Consider the following 21816-nt stretch of genomic DNA (forward strand, 5'->3'; position numbering starts at 1 on the left):
AATTATCATCGGAAGTGTTCTTACCACTTTTGTAAGTTGGAACACGACCCTATTTATTTAAAATCCCCATTTGCCTACAGAGAAATATATTCCTAGAATGTTTTAAGAGCGTTTTTTGTTATTGAAGGAAAAGTTTTCAGTTGAAATAGAACTCGAGAGTATTTCCCGCGAAAATTTTCCCCGCCTCCACGTTCCTGGAATATGAGACGTTTAGGCCTATATGGAGGTTAAAGGTTAAGTAACGCTTACTAGAATTCAAAACTGAAAATATCTCGTGGGCCGAGATATTATTAGCTTTAAAATAACCCCCTTATCTCTTTAGTTTTTGGCCTAATTTTCAACCAACCCAAATTATTCTAAACTCAAATCAATAGCTTGGAAAACTAATTATTTTAAAAGCTAATTAACCTAATGCTAACTCCTTGACGATCTACATCATTTGAGAAGAGGGTAAAAGAAGATCCACTAAGGTGCATGAACAAGACAAGTGGGTGATTTTCGAGAGGTACTACACGACAGTATCCTCCAAAATAGGGTTAGAATAAAGAAAAAAAAAACGTTTGTCAAAAAACAACCATTAAGGGTCCTTCGAGCGTATCTTCTCTACTATCCAATGAAGCGCTAACCCTAAAATAGTAGTCTGGATCGACATTTACGACTCTTGCCCCTTGCTGGTGGTCAAAATTTGGGTCCATTTTTCAACTATCGTCATCGTTCTAGTCAGTTGAACGTAACAGGCTACCAAACGCTGTAGAATTTCAATGTTTTTGAGAGACTTTAAGGTAAATTAAGGTTGTCTCTGCTATACACTTCTAAGCGTAGATAAGAATTGTGGTTGGGCGAGAAGCTGCGAGAAATGTTTAGGAACCGTCCGAAAATAGCCGTGGTATCTTTAGAACGAAGATAAAAATGTGGTCTACACTATACCAGACATAATTTAAGTTGCAACTTAAGTATGCATTATTTGTTGCTAAGCCTTGTCCGTTAATAGATGACGATATAGCCAAGGCCCTCTCCGCAATGTCACCAAAGAAACCGGATGTTCATTCTTTAACCTGTTTAAAAAGTCAAAAACTTTTATGCCAAGGCTTAGGAGATATTTGCTAAGCCTAATATCCGGACGGTATTGTCTCCTTCCATCAGATACGATCTGATAAATTAGAGAATATTTAGCCCTAAAGAAATTTACGCCTTAGTATATTTACATACACATAAAACCTTAATAAGAAAAAAAACATATTTGAAAGTTTAGGAGCATTTTATGTTAATATTTCTAAGCGGTCGTTAAAAATTTAGCATAAGACTTTATGACCCCTTTTAAAAATTATACGTTATAGGTAATTTATACGTAAGAAAGTATGGCTTACTTAAATATAATTGGGTATTTGTTGGTTTTTATATTTTTTTAAATATTTATATGTATTATGGGTGAAGCCAACATCTAGGGGCAACAAGGCCCATGTATTTCCTACGAGCGCCTGTAGAAATGTTTCACCCGCAGCACACCAACGTTCAGGGAGAAGCCATCATACAGGGGCCATAGAGTTATATTAAGAATTATTATTTTTTTCAAATGGTTGTAACTCCAATCGTAATAAATTAAATATCTATGAGAAATTATAATTAATTTAATAATTAATTAATTAATTAAATCCCCATCATCTCAGTTATAAATAAATAAATTGTAGTTTTAATGAGAATTTTTCGAACTCATTACTGTATCATAAATCTATTATAAGAGATTCTTCAGTAATTATTGAAAGATTGGTTTCATTAGAGAAGGCGTGCCTTACGTAAGGCAGTGTCAAACTTATCGAGATTAACCTTATGAACCTTAATTTGATAGTCTTAAAACAAATATATATATAAAAAAACTTCAAACATAATCAGGAAAAACTAAATTTAGGATATACGGCTGGGGCTCGAGTTTGCCAGTTTGGAACGTGACGAAAGTCCACAAAAAATTCAGTTTGAAAAATTGAGATCTTGGGGAATCTCTTCCCCCCTCCCCATTTCCTTGACTTAGTAGATGAAATGGTTGAGATACTCTCGTTTTTAAACGTTAAAAAGAAAATCTACACTGCGTTATTTTCAAAAAGGGAGATTCTCAGCTTCCTTTAAGAGAAAAATAAATAAGGAAAAAGAACGTAAGTATCTCTTTCTATTCCAATATTAACAATCCCCTGGAGAAAATAGAAAGTTTAAGAAATCAAAAGGGTTCTTTATGAACAAAGTCGTCTGGTTTTTCAAAAGATTAATTTTCAAGCTAGTTTTAGCCTAAAGGTGTATGAGAATTATTACAAAGAGTGTATAGTGAAATTCTCCACTATTCAAGTTGGTTTAAATACTAAAAAGGAAGTAATTTGTTTTTTCTGTAACCTTAGGGGAAATAATTTTACTTCCCCCATAGCGCTTAAATTAAATTTAGAATGACCTTAATCTTAATCCGGCTGATGTAAGATAACGAGACCAGATTACTGAGCCTTATAAGCAGCGTCTAATCCAAAAATCTTCTGCCCTTTTATGAACCTTATAGTTGTCCTCTCAAGGCATCCATAGACAGCGCTGGACCATATCCTAACCAATCCTTACATCCGATTCCACATGCAACGTAAGACTTCTCTTCCCCAAGTCTCGGAGCAGACCTACCTAGTACAAACATGCACTCGAGGGCTTGCTGCTGATCAATCAGAGATGGAGGGGACACGCACCGTAACGAGACGCAACCTAGTGACCAACTCGTGAACTAAAAACCACCCTCCCCCACTTACTTCATCCCCCTCTTTCAGAAAATCTCTCTTTCTACCACCAACTTCAAATCCCACTTCCTATATCTTCTCTGTCCCCTTTTACTTTTCGTCCTCTAAGCTGGACAGTTGTTTAGTTTGCAACCTCTCTCTCTCTCTTTCCTCTGGACCATTTCAAAAGATTCCCCTCATCAGACTAAATGCAAATAACCTAAAATCCATCGTACCGCAAACACTAGTTGATATATATATAGACTTCTCCAAAAAAAAAAAAATAATAAACCCCCATTGGTCAGTTGACAAATCTTGAATACTACCCAAGAGTTCACTGTCCATTTTCTGAAATAGACTCATCTCAAAGTTTGTTTGTTTTATGTCCAGTTTTGAATTTGTTTAAAACTTTTTCCAAGTCGCGTCGAGTTAAGTTTGTAAAATGATTTCGTACCAAGTTTTAACGTTACGCGGTTGGGACTTTACGGCTCTGTTTGCTAACTTTATCGAAGCTAAAAACAATTTACTTAAACGTCAACAACATCAACAGCAACAACAACCCGAGTATTTTAAAAATCCCAGCGACTTGTTGATAAAGCAAGTTTTTCAATGGATTAACAACAACAACCTTTACTAGTTCGTCTTCGTAAGAAAAAGGTGAGTTTTGTTCAAAGTTTCGTTATAAGTGCTAGGAAGTAAAAACTCATAGCTCTTGATAAGTTTAATTTTAGTCCAAGGTGTAGAGAATAACTTGTAATTGTTGTCGGGGTTGCGTTTATAATCGATGTTAAGCTTTCGTTTTGTAATAGATTTGTTTTCTAATGTCCGAACGCTATGTAAACAAAGCTGAGTAGAAAATTGTGTACGGAGTTTTACGCGTTTCATTTTAGTAATAAAATTATCGCACGCGATATTAGATTGTAAGCTTGGAAATGGCCGATATTTTTATGTTAAATTAGGTCTCAGTTCAAGAACTTACCTATTCGTAATTTAGTAAATTTTATACGGATAATTTTGATTAGGTTAAGATTAATTAAACTTAATTAACGAAACAAACTCCAACTAATACATTTAAAACTGGGAATGACAAAACCATAATAAACATCTTCTATATTCGCGAGTGTGGAAAGAAGTAATTAATAAGTTTAATTATACTTCTAATTTAATTAAACTCATTTACAACTAATTGCCATTCAGTAGCTAAGCAATCACTGGACATAACCAATTGATATATTTCTTAAAATCCCACAAAAATGTCAAAATACAATAAATATTAGTTTCCCAAGTCTCTCAGTGTTTTTTGATTAAAACTTAATTAAATAAACAAATAGATACTTTTAATTTAAGGGGGCTACATAAATTTCCTCCCCCTTTCTCAGCTTAAACTTCAGTGCATCAGTGTTGTCCGGCTCCAACTGAGTCAAGTACTGGTGCAAACTGAACTGATAACTTTTCTTTCTCCCTTCAATCTCCTGACTCACCTTTCAAAAATCCCCTTTATTGTAAAATATATACAAAACTTTAATTGGCAGACCGAATTTTAGAAAAGTTAAAATTCCATCCATACACTAGTCAATAATATTATTCTCTATCTCATCTCTCTAGAAACTGGCCTATAGGAATTTAGAAAAGAAAAAAAATCAAATATGGATAATCCATTGGTTCAGGTACATCGTATATAGAGAGACGGTGGACTCGCGCTCCTTATAGAAACGAGCTCCTCAAAGAAAGAAAATGCTATAAATTTCGGATTACTATTCAGAGAACGCGTGAAGCCTTTATTAAAAAGGAAGACGAGAGAGCTTCCCCAAGAAGAAGTACTATAAAAGAAAAAGAAATGCTTGGAGTAGGCAAAAAGTTCTTTGGCTAAAAAGAAAAAAAGGTGCAGCACCAGAACCCGGGCGTGACTTCTTAAAGAAGCTCTATGAGAGAGAGGGAAAAAAGAATACTTACTCTGGGGTTGTTCTAGAACTGCTCCAGAGCAAGAAAAAGAATGTTTTTTTTTTTTTTTACTTTACTTTTAAAAGGGTCCCAATTCCTAAAATGACTCGAGCTGGTATACAGCGAATAGTTTTGTAGTTATAAAGGACATCCCTCTCTTTCGATGACGACAAAAAAAATAATAACCTTGCCACTGTCATGATCATTATTTAATGGTCGATATGGTTGGTGTATGTACGTTTTGGTCATAGTTAAAGCAAGTTTGATGGTTTGTTTTTAGCTTAATTATTTGTAATAATATTTATGAGAAGGCATTTAAAGATAACAGCTAAGCTTGCGCTTGAATTGAGGGGCGTGGTTTGTAGTTTGAATTTATGAAATTTCACGTGCTTGAAGAAATTTTTCGACGTAATTTCACGTGAAAATACAGTCGGTTTAAAGTAAAACCACGTGAATTCAAATATAGCTCCACCCATTATGTTCCTCCAGATCAACAGCATCTAAATTGGTTTTTGCTGGTTCGGAATCAGAGCTTCTTGGGTCTAAAACATCAATTATCGTGATCAAATATCACCGATTCATTGCAAGTCCCCAGAGAGAGAAAGAGAGAAAACCGAGTTGAGAGGGTTTAGTCCTTCAAAACAACCTTAAAATGACGTCCATCCATTTTTAGATCATCAACACCTACGACCTAATAACCGTGACACAGTTTTCCTCGTCAGAAATCCGGTACTATTTTTAAACTGATCCTCCTTTTAGTTATAGTTCTGCCGGCGAGGTATGTCTTAGACATATCGACGTCAATATCAAGTACACTTTATAATCATCCCCTAAAGGCGGGAAAACTATATACGCTTGTAAGGGTTAGGGTTAGACACAACGTTAATTAGAATATTCCTTAGAGATCGAGTCTATAGGTAAGCCTTGTCAATGCGCGTAGAGTACGGTACATAATCCGTTCTGTATGGAATCTTTTTCGCGCCAAAGCTCTTTTGCCCTAAATCCGAGGCTTAATAAGCTCTCTACGTGTTTGTAGAAGACTATTATGGCGTCACACCCAGATTTGAGCCAACCAGTTCTTCTTAAGGTCCTAGGAACATCCTACAACAGTCTAGAGACACCCTCAGTTCGTCCCAAGACGGGAATTCAATCGTTCTTATATTCAACCGAGGCTCAAGTTTACATTTTACTTATGGAATTATCAGAGTGAGAAAGACGGTTCACATTGAACTCATAGTGAGTTTAAAGTGACTGGCAGCTCTTTTTAAATGGCATTTACAAAATAAGGTTCCCGCCTTTGACTTCGGTAGACTTTTACACTGAGAAGAAAGTTTTATATACCCACAAGTGCTTAAAAAGGTGTTTCCCCTCTTGGCAGTATAGGATTTCCTATATCCATGGCATCGTTCAATATTAGCCATATTTAATACCCTTGGATTTATATTGGAACATGTCCATATACGTTTTCATTCTTCAAAGGAAAAGTTAAACTGAAATAGTTTTTGTTCAAACTCACGCCCTCTGATCCAACCCTGAATTCTAGAAGAGCTAAGCCTAACTATAAAACCTTCTTAATAGTGAAGATAGGCCAAACAATGGAACGTTAATATTAACACAATCTAAGTCTAATTACCAAAACCTAAGCCTAACACTTGAAGCATATGATTCGAGTATTTCGAATCTTCAGATCTAACGAAACGTATAGTTTTCATACCCGGAGGTAGTTTCACTGGGTTTCCCTTCACCTTTGACCCAAGACGGGGATTAGATGAGCTCTATGTTTGGAACTGGGTGTGTATGCGTTATGTATAACATAGCTGCAGTGTACATATCCCCGCCGCACGAGATCCTTAAGGGTTGAGCCTGAACCTGACGGTTTCGACGCGACACTTGTAACCGCGGGGCCAATCACCGACGTGATTTGTTTGGTCTATATAAATTCCAATTGCGCCCCAAAGGTTGTTGCCTCCGTGACCTCTCCCGTTTAGTCCCTATCCCCTATATAGTTTACATAGTTTTGAGTTATGGTTAAGGGGTTTAGAAAGCAATCTAAGTTTTAGCCGAAAGGGATCGGGGGGAATACTTGTTGAAATTCTCTTCAAACTAAATTGGGATGTTCTGTCGTTTATGTTTAAAGTTCCGGTTGCGTTTATGCGCCGTATAGAAAATGACAAGTTGACGCTTTAAATAAGAGCTTTACTAATTGTTACGGAGGTTTAGTTTGAAATTTTTAATCTTAAAAATCCTTTAAATTTATAAAGAAAAATGTTACAGCCTAGCGAAGAGATTGTCATTTTTTGAATTTATCGCGTATTGAGACCAAAGGGGTTTCTGTGGGACGCTGATTGGTCCATAAACGAAAGATTTATAATGTTTATTTATATTATTATAACTCTATGGACTGCCCAGTATGGTACTAAACGTTTTTAGGCAAAAATCAAAATGTATAAACATATATTTTTTGGACTGTTTGGTCTTTCAATATGATCCGGAGACGAAAATTTGTCTCGAACGTAATCTCGGGACTCTGTCGATGAGGTCTGGAGTTTCCCGCCTAGCCCGCAGGAGGATTTGGTTTGCCCCGAATCCCGGATCTTAGTATGGACTAGGGTCGCCCAAAACTTTCTGTTCTTGACTTTTTCCGTTGATGGATGTTATAGAAGGGGATTTCGAGAGAGGATTTTTGACTTAACTTTCTCGCGATTGCTTCTTAAGAATTTTACTCCTTGTACAAATAAAAACTGCTTATGAAGAGAAAATCCTCCCTAATTTTTTTTCTTGGGGTGTAGAGTAGTAGCGCAACCAAAAGTGTCAAAGGTGTTTGCTTAATTTTACAGATTTTTTTAACCCCCTAAATATTGGCGAAAACTAGGCCTAGAACAAGTGGGAATTTTTGGAAGGCAATAGATTTTAATCACGTGATATTATCAACTCTTAAATCACGCGCAATGTATTTACAAAGCACGTGACATTACGAATTGTTAAAGCGCGTGAAATTATTAAAAAATAAAAAAATTCCAAAACCAAGGCTTAGCGAAAGTTTCAAATATATGCACCAAGTAAATACATATTTAGCGAAAGTTTCAAATATATGCACCAAGTAAATACATATTTTCACGAAGGTTTCTGAACTAATCCACTTTTGGCCTTCACGTTTATGTTAATTAAGACTCGCGCTAAACCTTTAAAACTTTAATATGACAAATTAACACCTCTAATAAGGGCATGCCTCGCCGGAGTTAATAATAATATTAAGAACCTAATTTTAAATTTAAACTCGGTTAATAGTTGTCTGAAAGGGGTTGACAACCGTTTTATTAAAACTCTAGTAAAATAGAGGTTGGCATATCTTTTATAATTCAATTACTCCAACGGGTGTAAATTCGCTTTGAAACGAGAGAGAGATAGAGAGAGAGAGAGAGAGAGAGAGAGAGAGAGAGAGAGAGAGAGAGAGAGAGAGAGAGAGAGAAAATGAGTTTCCGGACGGGCGACAGTTTCAGTTTATATAATTTTGTACGCGATAAACCCGGTTAACGAAAGAATATACGGGGATAAATTGAAATAAAGGTTATTTCCCGTAATATACAACCCCGCCTTCAACTCTATTCACTGGAGAACCGCGAACGGAGAAGCACTTTGCGCATCGTCGAGCCCTTAAGCACGCAGCGTTTTACGGAAAGGAGATCTTACATAGCTTGAATTTTGACGTTTTCTTAAATTCTAAAACGTCATCTTTTCTTTTTAAAAAAATATTATATACCCCCTAAGAAAATATCTGAATTCATAACGTTAAAAAGTGATATTTTATGCTAATTTTTGTCTCTTTTGATTTCTAGAGTTGTCGGTCCAAATTTGTTTGAGGTAAATTACCATGTGAATAACTCTTGAATATATTTTTGAATAATTTTTCTTATTTTTTTTTTCAAACAAATTAGGCCTAACTTTACCTATGAATATGTCGAAGGTTTAATTCACTCTTTCAAAACGCCTATTTTTTTTCCCCGCGTCATAACACGTACGTCATGTCATAGACAAGGTAGTCCTTAATTTAGAACCATCTTGACAGGCCTTTACCAAAAATTACATCACCCATCATAAAAACATTGTGAAATTTTATAAAAAGAAAAAAATCATTTTTATACTCTTCGATCCCGTCGATTATGGCTACGAGATGAGTCATAAGTTTAAGTAACCCCAAAAAAAGTTACTAAAAGTAGTTAATAAAAGTTTCAATCTAGGGTTAAACTAGCTTGTAAACATTAAGCCTACTCTGAGAGCTGGGGCGTTAAGCCTAATTTTAAAAAAATGAATGAATTGAAAAGCATGCACGATCATTCTCGCTATGTCCAAACTGGACACCAACTTATGGCGGAAACACTTTACTTATGTATAGGCACCTCCTTTCAATCCTTCAGAATGTTACCTTCTTTTGTGATTCGACAAAAACAGGGGTGCCAAAAAAAAAGAAACCCAACCAGAACCAAAGCCTATCTTCGCCAATGAACCTCCTATCTTGGGGGGAGGGGAGTGAGACACTGTAATGAGAGTGGAAGAAAGATGGAGGTTTTTCAGAGACCCATGAGAAGAAGGACGGAAGGTGATAGGGCCAATTCCGAAGAGTAGTTTTCATCCAAGATAAAAGGAATGTAATCACCCCTTCAAAATCTTCTATATTTCGCACCCTGTTCACCCCCCATCAGCTTGCCTTACACCCTTCCAAACAATCTAAAAGACTTCACTCTGTCATCTATGCCATATTAAACTTTAAACGCGATGCGAGAAGGGTTAGATGTCATATCTATCTATAGCTTAAGAATGGACATCTTTTTATAGAAAAAAAAAATGGTAGGGTATAATTTAGTGCAGAAAAAAAGAAGTTAAAAATCCGTTTTTTTTTCGTTGATTGCGAGTAAATATTTGACCTAGTTGTCTTTGGGTTTTCGGTTTTTTTTCAAAGTACCGGAAATTAACTCAGGGTTAAAAGAAGTCCTAGACAATGCCAGGAATACTAAAGAATAAGTATAGTATAACGATATCTTGCGGTTTATGAATAATTCAGATATGTGTGTGTAATTAGAGGTAATATACACCTGAATTTTTTTTCTGTTGTATTTTCTTGCACGAGAAATTAAAGAAATAGAACCCTTGTCACGTGTGACTGAAGATTTCCTTCTTTCTGAATTAGGGAAAATTCCTAAAGAATCTAATGAATATTTACTAGATATTTATGCGTATGTTTACTAGGCCTAGCTGCTTGGCGGTGATTGGTCGCCCGAGAGACTATAGGCACGTTGTGACGAATAAATATATTTTTTTGTATAGTCCCTCCCATTTTGTAGATCCACATCAATCTTTTGACAGAAACTGTTATTGAAGATGAGGCGTGCTAGGGGGGGGGGTTGAAGCAATTCAAAGAATGAACGATTGAAATGTCTTCGGAAGTTGGTTGGAAGTTCTTTTTCGATTGCATTTTTTCCATCAAAAACGTGTTTTAAATATTAAAGTTTAACCGGTAGCATACTGAAGTCAGAAACCCCGAAAAATATATTGAAAATAGGCACTGTTTAAATTCTTCCATAGATTATGTTGCAAGCGAAAAGAATACTGATAGATACGCTTACGAATAAATAATAATGAAAAAGAACGTATTCCATGCAGCATTGCCTTTCCACGCGGCATTGAATAATGATTTTGATCCGATAGGTATAAATAGAAATATTAGTAAATTTGGCGGGATATATCGAGTTACACAGTCACGTGATTATCCGCTCTCGCGCAATATTATTATTATTATTTCTTCACCAAATATCTCGTGCTCCAGAATTTTCCCGCAATTTTTCGTTTCCCGCCATCATACTGTCTTAGAAGATTAATCGTAGAGCTATCCCTGAACCACAATGTTGCTCTTATAAGTTTACTTCGCAGTCTCGCCCTTCCGCTATTCGTCTTTATAATAAAAATATCGGTGTAGTTTCCATTACGCGGTGGTCCCCTTGGTTTCCAATAATTGATCTTGCCTAGTTTTCGCGCTGCATGAGGGCCGTATAGACTCGACCTTTTAATCAGTCAATATCGTTGTATCTCACCGAGTCACTCTTCAGGCCGTCTTCTCTCTAATGTTTTCCCGCGTTAGAAGCCGAGTGCTTAGACTTTAGTTGGTGGGGAAACTTAATTTTAAGCCAATCATAACTTATACGCTGAAAGAATAACAATTAACAGGCCAAGGCTTAGGGTAAGAAGAGTACTTGTGGGTTGAGACTAATTGCAACCCTCACGCGCAAAAAATATAGTAATAATTGGAATAATGCCAAGTAGGCAAATTGATTTGACATTTATTTAAATAATTTGCAATTATTAATTTCTAAACAAGATTCTAGAAGAGAAAAGTCAGTTTGAAAAACATAAGTTAAGCCTAGTTTTAAATTTTAAAATTTCACGCGCTTTTATAATATGTCACGTGTTTTTCAATACATGAGGAGCTTACAGAATTTTTTTGGTTTCAATTTGATCCCAAAAACGAGAAAATCGGTGCAGAATAAGGGAAGATACGAATTTTATAAAAATATCGTACACCAGTGTATTGCGGGTAAAAGCTTTACAGGGGCTGGTAGGAAATACATTATTAGTTTTACCCCTGGAAGTTTTCTTCCCTATGTATTTGCCTTAGCTAAGCATATATTTAACTAGTTTAAATTCTCTACCTAACGACATCGTATCCAATATGAAAACGCGTATTTATAGATTAATTTAGGTCTATTTTAGTCTACTAGAAAATCACCCGGTTCTAAATATCTTAACACCTTTACTTTAACGAGGAAATTACCCTAACAGCTTGTGGATTTAAAGAGTGAAAGACTAATTTAAAATAGGACAAAGGCTTATTAATATTTCACAAAGTATATTATCAGAAAATGAAAGAGATTAACAATATGGTCTCGCCCCGGTATTATCGCTGTATATAAATTGAAAGACGCTCGCTCGTGTTGTACACGCCATTGTTCGTAATATCCCCGTTAATAGATCGGAAGCCGCGTTAAAAGAGACTTGATTAGGCCTAACCCCGTATTAATTCCATATCATCTTAAGCCTCGTACATCGATTCCTTATGTCTCGAGCGCAATTATCGCGTGATGAGGAACTCTATATACAAGAATGAATTCGGTCCCGCCTTACTTAGACCCCTGGCCTTAGTGATCTCCCATACCCTTTGACCTCTCGTTCTGACCCCTTTCCTTTACCCTAATTAGTCGGATAGCTCATAAACCTTCAGGAAACTGGTTATACGTTCCCAGGTAGATATGAAATCATGCGTAAAGCGCTGGAATTTCACCTTTTTTACTGCCATATTTAAAATTTATTACGGGTTCCCGGCTATATATATTTTGATATCGACAATGTTAGTTTGCATTGGTGTTAAGCCGTTTGTAATGTAATTAGAAACGTATTAATTTTTGTTTTAGTAATAGAGACAAGTTCGAATCGTTGTTAAAGGGGTTTATCATTTTAACGTTAATATCGTTTAGGTTTATAAAATTTGTTCATAGAAATTGAGTCAATACAAAGAAAGGTGACATAATAGAGGAAAATGCTACATTATCCGCATTTTTATCTAGTGGTTCTAAATAACTAGAGGTATTGATATAATTTTCACGCCGTTTTATCGAAATTATCTGGTTTTATTAATAAAGTTACGAGGGAAAAAATTTTATATTGGGATACAACGTCTAAAATATTAATTTTAGAGTCAAAGACAAAAATTATAATTTAACTGTCCACAAATAATTTTTATCTGAAAGGTAATTCCATTGAGATATTCGCCGCCAAACCAAGTATTTCCCCCTCAACTTTTCCAAACCCTATTTATATTGAGGTTAAGCCTTGGTTTCCCAATTTTTAACCTTTTAGACCTCCCGAGACGATCACCGAGTGGAAAATTTTAAATAAAAATCAACAGAGATAAGTCTTAGCTGTCAGGAAATGGACAAAATTTATTTGATTCCCTAAAACCAACCGCACCACCGTCCTGTCCTTTTCGTTCAGTCTCTCTCTCTCTTCTCTCCCTCTAGAGTCTTCTAGACTCCACGCTTATATACTCTGTCAGGAATACATACAGATAATTGGAATAATTTCGCAACCCATATCTTCATGGGTGTTAATAGCTATGCGGGTTTTGAGGGTATTCCGGGCTTGAGAACTTACTATACGTCACGATTCATAGCTCTGACGTCTTTCAAACTGTGATTTCATTGGTCGGTAACTACGGGAGCAAGGAGCAATTTGTAGCGAGATAAAATTAGTCATACGTAATGATTAGTTTGTACTATCTCTTCCTACAAAATTCGCCTAGATACGTTGTGAAAATAGCAGGCTACACAATTATTCCAATAAGCTGTATGCATACCTAACTCTGTACACTCTTTTTTATTTTAAACAAATAATTGGATTTGCTATCGAGGTGGGGGAGGGAAGAAAGATAAAATTTCGTATTCGTTTTCTCACGACAAAATATATTCCAAACTTAATGAAGTTGCCCCCTCTTTTAGAACCCGTAATTTCGATTGGGAATTAGCGCCAGAAGATTGGTAGCCTTTGATAGTTAAATTTCAACTCGAGTTTTAAGAGTAAAGTTAGATAAGGAATTGGAAAAGTCCATGTTTGGGGCCAACACAGAAAATTTTAAATTGTATCTGTAGTAGAAAGAGAGAGACATTCGCTGCCCCATGAGGACCGTACCGATTTCGTTTGGTTTTCTGGGTCCTCTTTACTGATGGGCTCTTTTCCCCCTAAACTTTCCGTCTTCTTTAACGAGCGGGTTCTTGGGGTATTTGCATGCCAATTGGAATAAAACAGGAAATTAAAATGGACTTTAAAAAGGTCCGCCTCTAATATTGCTCACCTATCTATATTGTAGAACAATGATAAGATCCCAAAATCAAATTACACGGCCGGGCTACCTTAATACATCAGCTATACTTGTTTCTTAAATTTGTTACTTTGTTTGACCAAGGCCTAATAGAATTAAAACGTATAAATTGAATTAGTTGACATTACTTTGTACATTGTTTAGACGTTCCCAAAGTCTCGCGGCGTTTTAGAACCTTAGGTCCAGAAGTATTCATACGATACTTAAACGCCAGAGCTAAGCCTAATTTAGTTTTCTCTATAGTTTGTTTTCTTTTTATAATACAAAGTATATAAATTTATATAGCTCTGTAGTTAGTTTCAAGTTATCAACTTTGTTTTGAGCAAGGCTTAAACATATTTTTACAATTCCAAATAAAAAATTTATTTATATCTGACCTGCAGTTAGTTCAAGTCAACTTTGTTTTGACCAAGGCTTAAGTATTTTTTTTTAACAATTTTTGAACCTAAAAATGTATTTAGATACTTTGTGGAGAATTTTAGTTTAAAATATCATATTTATGTCCATAAAAACATCTTAAGACTTAAAATAACCTAAAACTGTCCTTCTTACTTGAATTTTTAATAGAAATTCGGATAAAAAAACTAGAATTCTAAAAGTCACTGGAGAATTGAGTTCGCCACCTAATCTATAGAAACATCTGCAAATAGATCGGTTGACTTTCTATTCAAATCAAAACCTTTTGAAGGTTAGTGCCCGCATTTAAAGGAGCCTTAAGGCTGCTCAAGGCCTGTCGCATACCAAAGCATTTATACCCACAAAAATAAAAATAAATTTGCATATCAAAATCATATTAAATTATATAAATATTTAAAATATAAATACGTTTAAATATTTTGTATAGTATTAACACTGGGAATTAAAGAAATTTATTTACTCGATCATTTTGCTTGCGATTGGCTTAACTTTTAGACGTTGGAACGGGTACAAGTTCAGGCAAAAATCGCTGATATTAAAAGGCCCTAGGCCTAAAATTCCTGTACTCCAATATTGGACCTGTCCCTAAAGATTCCCTGACTCCTTGTTGACAGGTTCGGAGATTCAAACACACTACGTCACTCATTTGATTGGCTTTACGAACAAAACAAGTATAGAAGCACCTTTCCTTGCGCCGCCACTATACATTCGCCCCTCCTTCCTTCCTCAAACAATTAAATCGGTAATTCGCGGGAAAACCCAGCCGGAATTTCCCGCCATTTTCCGAATTTTTCCGGTTCAGGCGTCAGAAGATTTCGCGCCAAAAAGACATCCAAAACCTATATACACTACAACTCCTAACACGTGAATCGTCTTTCCAAGTTAAATATATAAGCGCGCGAGCTAAGAGTCGGATGCAATCTCGCACTAGAAGCAGTTATAGATGAGATGGTTAACAGACCTAGTATAATTAAATTAGCCAAACTACATAAGGGTAAATCAAGGATTTCTAATAAATGTTCGCGCCTAAGCCATCTCATTTATTACGAATAATTTCAGGCCTAGCTGTTTGTAATTAGTGTCCCGAGTAAGCCCAAATAACCGTCGACGAGTTCCTTCTATCCAATATCGTTTGAAAGTCAAATTTCCTTGGAACAACCATTTCCGCTTTGGAAAGCACCAGAGTCAATGTAGACCCACACACATCACGTCTCTTTCCGAGAATGTCTTCTCAAATAGCTTTATTTTGTTTAAACTAGCTTAAGATTTGCCTTAGGTCACAACCCCTCCATAAAGGGGGAAATATACAGTTTTCTTTCTAATAAATTTTTAATATACCAAAGCTCTTAATTATTCTAGTATGTTTTTCTTGCTGAAGTTAATTTATGTATTCCCGTTTTTAGTTACTTTTTTAATTTGCTTGCTAATGAGTTTGAAATTTATAATTAGTAATATCCTCTTCGTTTTAATGAAATATTTTTGTTGTATTTATGAAAAAAATTTAATATTATCTGTAAGAAAAAATCTCTTCTTGACCAATACAACTTTTCGGGTCATTTCTTGGGACGGCAATAGTCAGTCCAGCTGTAATTTTTTTTGGCGACAGTTGTGTCGTTACGGGTATTTTTTATTGCAAGAGAAGCAACAGAAAAAATATTTTATTCTATTTTGGACCAATGACGAAAAACACGGTGAATATTGGAAGTTAAAGGGAAAGTTCCTGCTATATATTTATAAATATATATATTATTATTATTTTCAACTATTTCTCGTATCAATCCATCCCAAAATAGTCCAAAATTCAACAGGGAATTACCGATTAAACACAATAGAATAGTTTAAAGGATCACCCTTCAAAGTGGCTAAAAATCTATTGAATTATTTATAAATTTTTTTTTCTATGCTCCCACTTTCTAAGTTTAAATTTTTTATTCTTTAAAAAAAAAAAAGATAAGCTCCTTCAATTTCAACATGAATTGCAACCATACCCAAGCTCAATTCAAATTCGTTTAAAAGCCAATAAAAGCTACCTTTATCTTATAGTAAATTCTCAACCTGAAAACCCAATTTCAAAGAATATATATAGATTATTTTATCTATCGTCGTGTTTTCTGGTTTTGCTAGTACGTTTTTTAAAGACGTTATTCCCCGTGGTGTTTTAAGCCCACTATTGTTATCGCGGTGTGTCACGGCAAACGCTTCAATCAAAGGGTTTGATTTTTTACTATTTTTAGTAGAAACAAAAAACCGAACCGAATTAGCATATTTTCCAAATACAAATGTACATAAAAAACTTTATTGGAGAATTTAAAAGATTGACTACAAGCGTGTTTTTTATACCATAAGAACTTTCCAATTTTTGGCGCGAGAAAAACGATCAAGCACGCGCTGTTCAATTCGTTCATTTTCAAAATTAGGCTTACCAACTATAGCGCGCGCTTTAGATAATCACGTTTATGGCGCGAGAAAAATTATCACGCACGCGCATTTCCATCCGTTCATTTTCAAAATTAGGCTTAACAACATTAGACATAAGAGCTTCAAGTTTTGTCGCGAAATCATTCCCGCGCTTTTCATTTTAATACTAGGTTTAACACTTACTACCGAAAAAATTAATAAAATAATAAATAAATTTTAAACTTAATTATACAAAATTAAAATGCGGAACGAATTCCATTCTTTAAGTTATGGGTTTCGGTTCCTAGCTTAAACAATTGTTATATAAGATAAAAAAACTTAATTTAGAAATCCTTCCCGAAATTTGGAAAAACGAGTTAGAGGTGGAGAAGGAGAGATGGGGCCAAATAATCCGCTTAGTCTGATGAGATTCTCCGATACGAAGCAAGGCCGTTCTGGAACCCCCCATTTAATTTCCTAGCTTTTAAATTGAGAAATTCAGCTAGACAATCATCGGAATTATCGATGAAGATATTATAAACCTTTGGGAAAGGCATTCAATTTAAAATAAAGGAGACCGGGGTCAAAGGAGGGAATAGTAATAGCTCGTTGTGTTTATTGAAAAGGTCTATCGGTGATCGGCATAGGGTTAAGGCTTAGTATACTATACTATCTACTGGCAAAACCCCTGGAGACTTTTCAATCAAATAACGACGTCAACTTTGCGAGAAGCTGCATGAAGCTAAGAAGAACTTTTCCCCCCACAATCCCTTGCATGATTTTCCCCAATTTCTCCTGACTCTTATGGAATAGACCAAGGCTTAGTCTAAGCAAGAGGATAAAAATTTATAGCTGAAAGAAAAAAATAAATAAAGAAAACTCCTTGAGCGGAGATTGAACAGCGTCGTAAAAAGTTTGTTTTTCAAATTTTCGTTCTTCTAAGATCTGGTTAAACGGTGGATTTAAAGTTTGAACCAAATATTTTGTACCATAGGTCAAGAAAATGTTTCTATGTTAAACAAAATTGTACATCTAGTCAATATTAAACAGTGTGAAAATGTTTCAAGTATATGAAGAGCCAGACTGCCCGGCATACAATTATAGAAAATACTTAGGGGTGAAGGGTCAAGATTAAATTAACTAAATTATTCCTAGAACCTTAAACATCCCATAAAAAATAAAAGGAAATTGGTACAAAATTTAGGAAGATAAGAATTTTATAATAAAATAAAATTTCGTACACCAGTGTATTGCGGGTAAACGTTTTACAGGGGCTGGTAGAAAATACATTATTAGTTTTACCCCTGGAAGTTTTCTTCCCTATGTTTTTGCTTTAGCTAAATTTTGAAATTTCACGCGCTTTAAAAATCTGTCACGTGTTTGGTCAATGCATATAGTGCTTGCAGAATTTATTTTTATTCAATTTGATCCCAAAAACGACGAAATTGGTACAGAATTAAGGAAGATACGAATTTTATAAAAATATCGTACATTAGTGTATTGCGGGTAAGAGTTTTACAGGGGCTGGTAGAAAATACATTATCAGGTTTACCCCTGGAAGTTTTCTTCCCAATGTCTTAACCTTTTCAAACTCTATATTTAACCAGCAACATTTAAGGTTAAAGAGTCAAGATTAAATTAACGAAATCATTCCTAGAACCTTAAATATCGCGTAACAAAAAAAAAATAATAAGCAAAAAACTTCCAAACTTATGACGTAGACGGGAGCATTATTCTTACTCGTCTTTCTTCTACCGTGCCAGATTAAAGCGACCGAGCTAGGGGAAGCGTCGGAGACAAGCATTAATCATTTCTTATAAATGGGAAGCTCCGTGACATCATCCTGATATTCTTTTCCTACATTTTTTCTCTTCGTTCTCAGTCATCCAATGTTTAAGACAATTTTTTTTATGTGTTTCTTTCATCTAGATGAACCATCGCATCTAAATGAATTCTGGGTATGCCTCTATCACTGCTGCTCTTTATACTTTTGAACCAATTGACGGTTAAATTGAGTCACGCTATGAACTACACCAAGTAAGTTGGTTGGGTACTACACCTAAGCCTATACTTTTGCGCGGGAAAGTATGGCGGGAAAGGGTAGGGGGCGTATCCCTAGAGAAATTAAACCGATTGGTTTTGATCAATCCTCTTTTTCTCATCGATGAAAGTGTACCCTCGTGTGTCTGCGTGTAGCTCTAATGTACACCAGGATATACTCTAGTGTACCCTGGAGTGGAATTTGTCTGGAAATTTATGTAGGGTTAAATTTATGGCAGTTTACGAGGGAATTTAAATAAAAATTTACAATGAAAGGAAAAAAGTGGTCTGCTAGTCAATTATTTGAAAATAAGTTAATTAAAAATTGAAAAAAAGATATATATTATTTTGCAATCAACTCGTTGTTAATTATATCCGGATAATTCAATCCGACTTAATTGAATTTTGAATAGAACAAAGAACAATTCTTCAAATCGAATCAAGTAACGGTGATATATTAATTTATATTTATAAAGAAATGAAAAGACAAAGAAAAAAAAATCACCACCATTATCTTTATTCATGGACCTATTTATTCATTTTGTCGTTGAACCCTTTAGTTCCGTCCTAATTTCCCGCGCAAAATCTATTATGAAAGGCTAAGAAAAAGCAGGCTCCATAATTCAATCAGAAAAGGTCCATTCCTATCATTCATTACACGCGCGGTTGGGTCTCGAGAGGCCTCGCGCTCAAAATATCGCGTGATCTTGCCTAGGCCTAGTTCAAGGTATTTTTTTTATCCCTTCTCTATTTCTTTGTGTGCCGTGAACCACTTTACCCCCTTTTTTTTTTGGCATAAAATTCCAACAAGTTGCTTTCTAAAAAGGTAGTAGCTTTTATCGTGCCTACAGAAGTTATCTTAGGAGAAGGTATCACGAAAGAAGCTTAGAGTTTATAAACTAACAGAGAAAGCGCGTATATAAAGTCGAAGCAATTTTACAGGTGAACAGGTTGGCCTCGTTTAACCATGGATCTTAAATCCTCTATAGTGGATATAAAAACAGAGTCCCTGTATTCTCAATGCAAAAACCATGGGCTTGAAGATGCCAACCTGCTAGACCCCCTCTATGAGACTAACCTAATCTAACCTAAGTCTAACCAAATCTAACACTATCAGGCTCAGTTGATGTCTTATCCCCAAACCACGGTATGCTAGAGCAAGGGGATCGTTAGCTTTCCAGGATATCAAGGTCATTATGCACGCTGTAAATTTTAAATATATTTCATATTTTAGTTTCAGTATTGACGTCTCCGAAGCTACACCGACGTCAAATTACACGTTGAATCAGAATGTATCTCGTCTCCTAAATAATCTCCTCAAAGGATATGATCAACACATAAGACCGGACTTGGGTAGTAAGTAATGAAATAATAATAATAATAATTCCAATCACCTTATACCATTTAAATAAATGTATCTACAAAAATAGAACCAATTTTTTTGGTACTTTCCTTTGAGTTATACACACCCTTTCCCTACCCTTTATGTCACTAGTTCCTGATGAGAGGATGTGGGAAGATATACTGACTAGTTCCAAGAAAACAAAGGCAAAACATTTGACCTGCCGTCAAGAGCAGAAAGGGTTTGAAGCAAACATTAAGAGCGGCTATTTTTGTTGATAATTTTCTCTTTCTACAATAAATCCCTGCACACGCTCGTGAGATTAATAGCTTTAGTACAAGCACGTGCTTGTGAAAATTGACTTTTAGCAGTGGCTTCCAATAAAGGCGCGAAGATTTAGCGGGAAATAATGGTTGCGGTTAGTAGTAGTTGGAAGCTGAGATGGTTCCGAATTAAGTTTTACTAGTTTGTGTGCCAAAATATTTATAAGGTAACCCTTTTAGTATGGTATAAGTATTTTTATCAAATTCGGGTCAAAATTCGTCGCACAATTATGGAGAAAAAAATTATTTTGTATTAGAATGTTTCAACCATAACCATCTCATATACGAAAACCCCATCCCTAAGCTAAGTATTAAGCACATGTACTGATCGGACTTGGTAAGTTGGAAAGTTGTGAAACAAAACAAAAAAAAATACTGCCAAAAATAAGAGATGAGAGAGAGAGAGAGTGAAGGGGAAGTTTTTTCTCTCTCGCTCTGTCTCTTAAGTGACGTTGAAGATAATCCTTTAAGCCACTTAACCGGGCACAACCACGTCGAGCAAAAGAAGCTTTACCGATAGAGATAGAAAACCAAACCCATGACGATATTTTCTTTTTTCTATATCCATTCCCAATGCCACTGTTCTTGGCATGCATTTTCTAAATCACTATCGAATTCTATTCTATTGAATATGGGACATACAGTTCTGGTGGAGGGACGGAGGGCGGGGGGTAAATGGGTAAGTTCCGGACAAATGCCCAATCAGCGCCTTTCCTTTGGCGTGGCGGCGAGGCTGCTGCTTTCCCTCGATGTCATCAAGTGACCTGATGTTTGCCAATTCGGTCCAGTTCGGATTCTATTTGTACTTTTTATATATAAAGAAGATGACCAATTGGAAATAAAGAAAGAAGAACGTTGGCCGCGGAGTAGATTTAATGAGACGGAAAAATACAGCAGCGAAGGAAAAGAAATCAGGGTTCAAGAGGTTACAATTGCTGACCCAATTTGTTATAGCCTTTAGAACTTCAATGGGAACATACCTAAGGTATTAACATCGGCAAGTGTTTTCGTCAAACATAATGACTATAGTCTAGCTTTTCCCTCAAAATCCGTCTGAAGAAGTTTGGAAAATGGATTTGCAATAATTCCTATTGTATGTGGTCCTGTGGTAATTGTTACATATGACAGGTAGTTAATTGTAAAAGGAACTGAAAAAATGTAGACCAATCGAAAACGTGCTTCAATCCAACTTTAGCCAATTTTTGAGAAACTAACAATCAACGACACAAACCAATATGGACATTTTTCTAGGGGCAGGCTCGAACGGGGCCAACAACTAACTTTAGGCCTAAAAGGTCGCGCGGATCGTGATGTCTCGCGGCCATCCAAACTCAAAACCCATTCTTCTATCTCCATCTTAAAGCCAACTAAAAGGGAGACACATTCAAAGAATTCGCCAACTCGGCACACAAGCGGAATGAGCTGCAAAAAGTCGACGAGGTGTCGAACACTACCCTCAGTGATTCATACCCTTTATACTATACATTTTAAAGTATAAAAATCTTTAGTCACGCGCACGCAATATCGCGAGGAAGTGTCCGATCTATCGCACGCGACGATTGATAAAGGACATCCAGAGGCGTGGAGTGAAAAAGAAACGGTTTTCCCGCCAAATCTTTCTTTTTTTCTCTCCCGCCAAAGATCTTATAGGGAAGGGTATTCTATCTTTTGGACGAGCCTTTAGGATATACAGTT

At 35.7% G+C, this 21816-nt stretch overlaps 1 protein-coding gene across 1 annotated transcript in view; it reads left to right on the forward strand.

Annotated features, from left to right (window-relative positions):
* The first annotated feature begins 3266 nt into the window (after nucleotides 1–3266).
* Nucleotides 3267–21816, forward strand: part of LOC149690785 (gamma-aminobutyric acid receptor alpha-like) — a 36639-nt gene continuing 18089 nt past the window's right edge. Inside the window, exons 1-3 of the mRNA XM_089870791.1 lie at nucleotides 3267–3395; nucleotides 18346–18453; nucleotides 19691–19812. Coding sequence (XP_089726917.1) covers nucleotides 18377–18453; nucleotides 19691–19812 — 199 coding nt within the window. The 5' untranslated portion in view covers nucleotides 3267–3395; nucleotides 18346–18376. The remainder of the gene's footprint in view (nucleotides 3396–18345; nucleotides 18454–19690; nucleotides 19813–21816) is intronic.

Source organism: Phalangium opilio, unplaced genomic scaffold (assembly GCF_054372755.1).
Source record: "Phalangium opilio isolate 3A_F unplaced genomic scaffold, DU_Popi_V2 ptg000031l_1, whole genome shotgun sequence".
NCBI lineage: Eukaryota > Metazoa > Arthropoda > Arachnida > Opiliones > Phalangiidae > Phalangium > Phalangium opilio.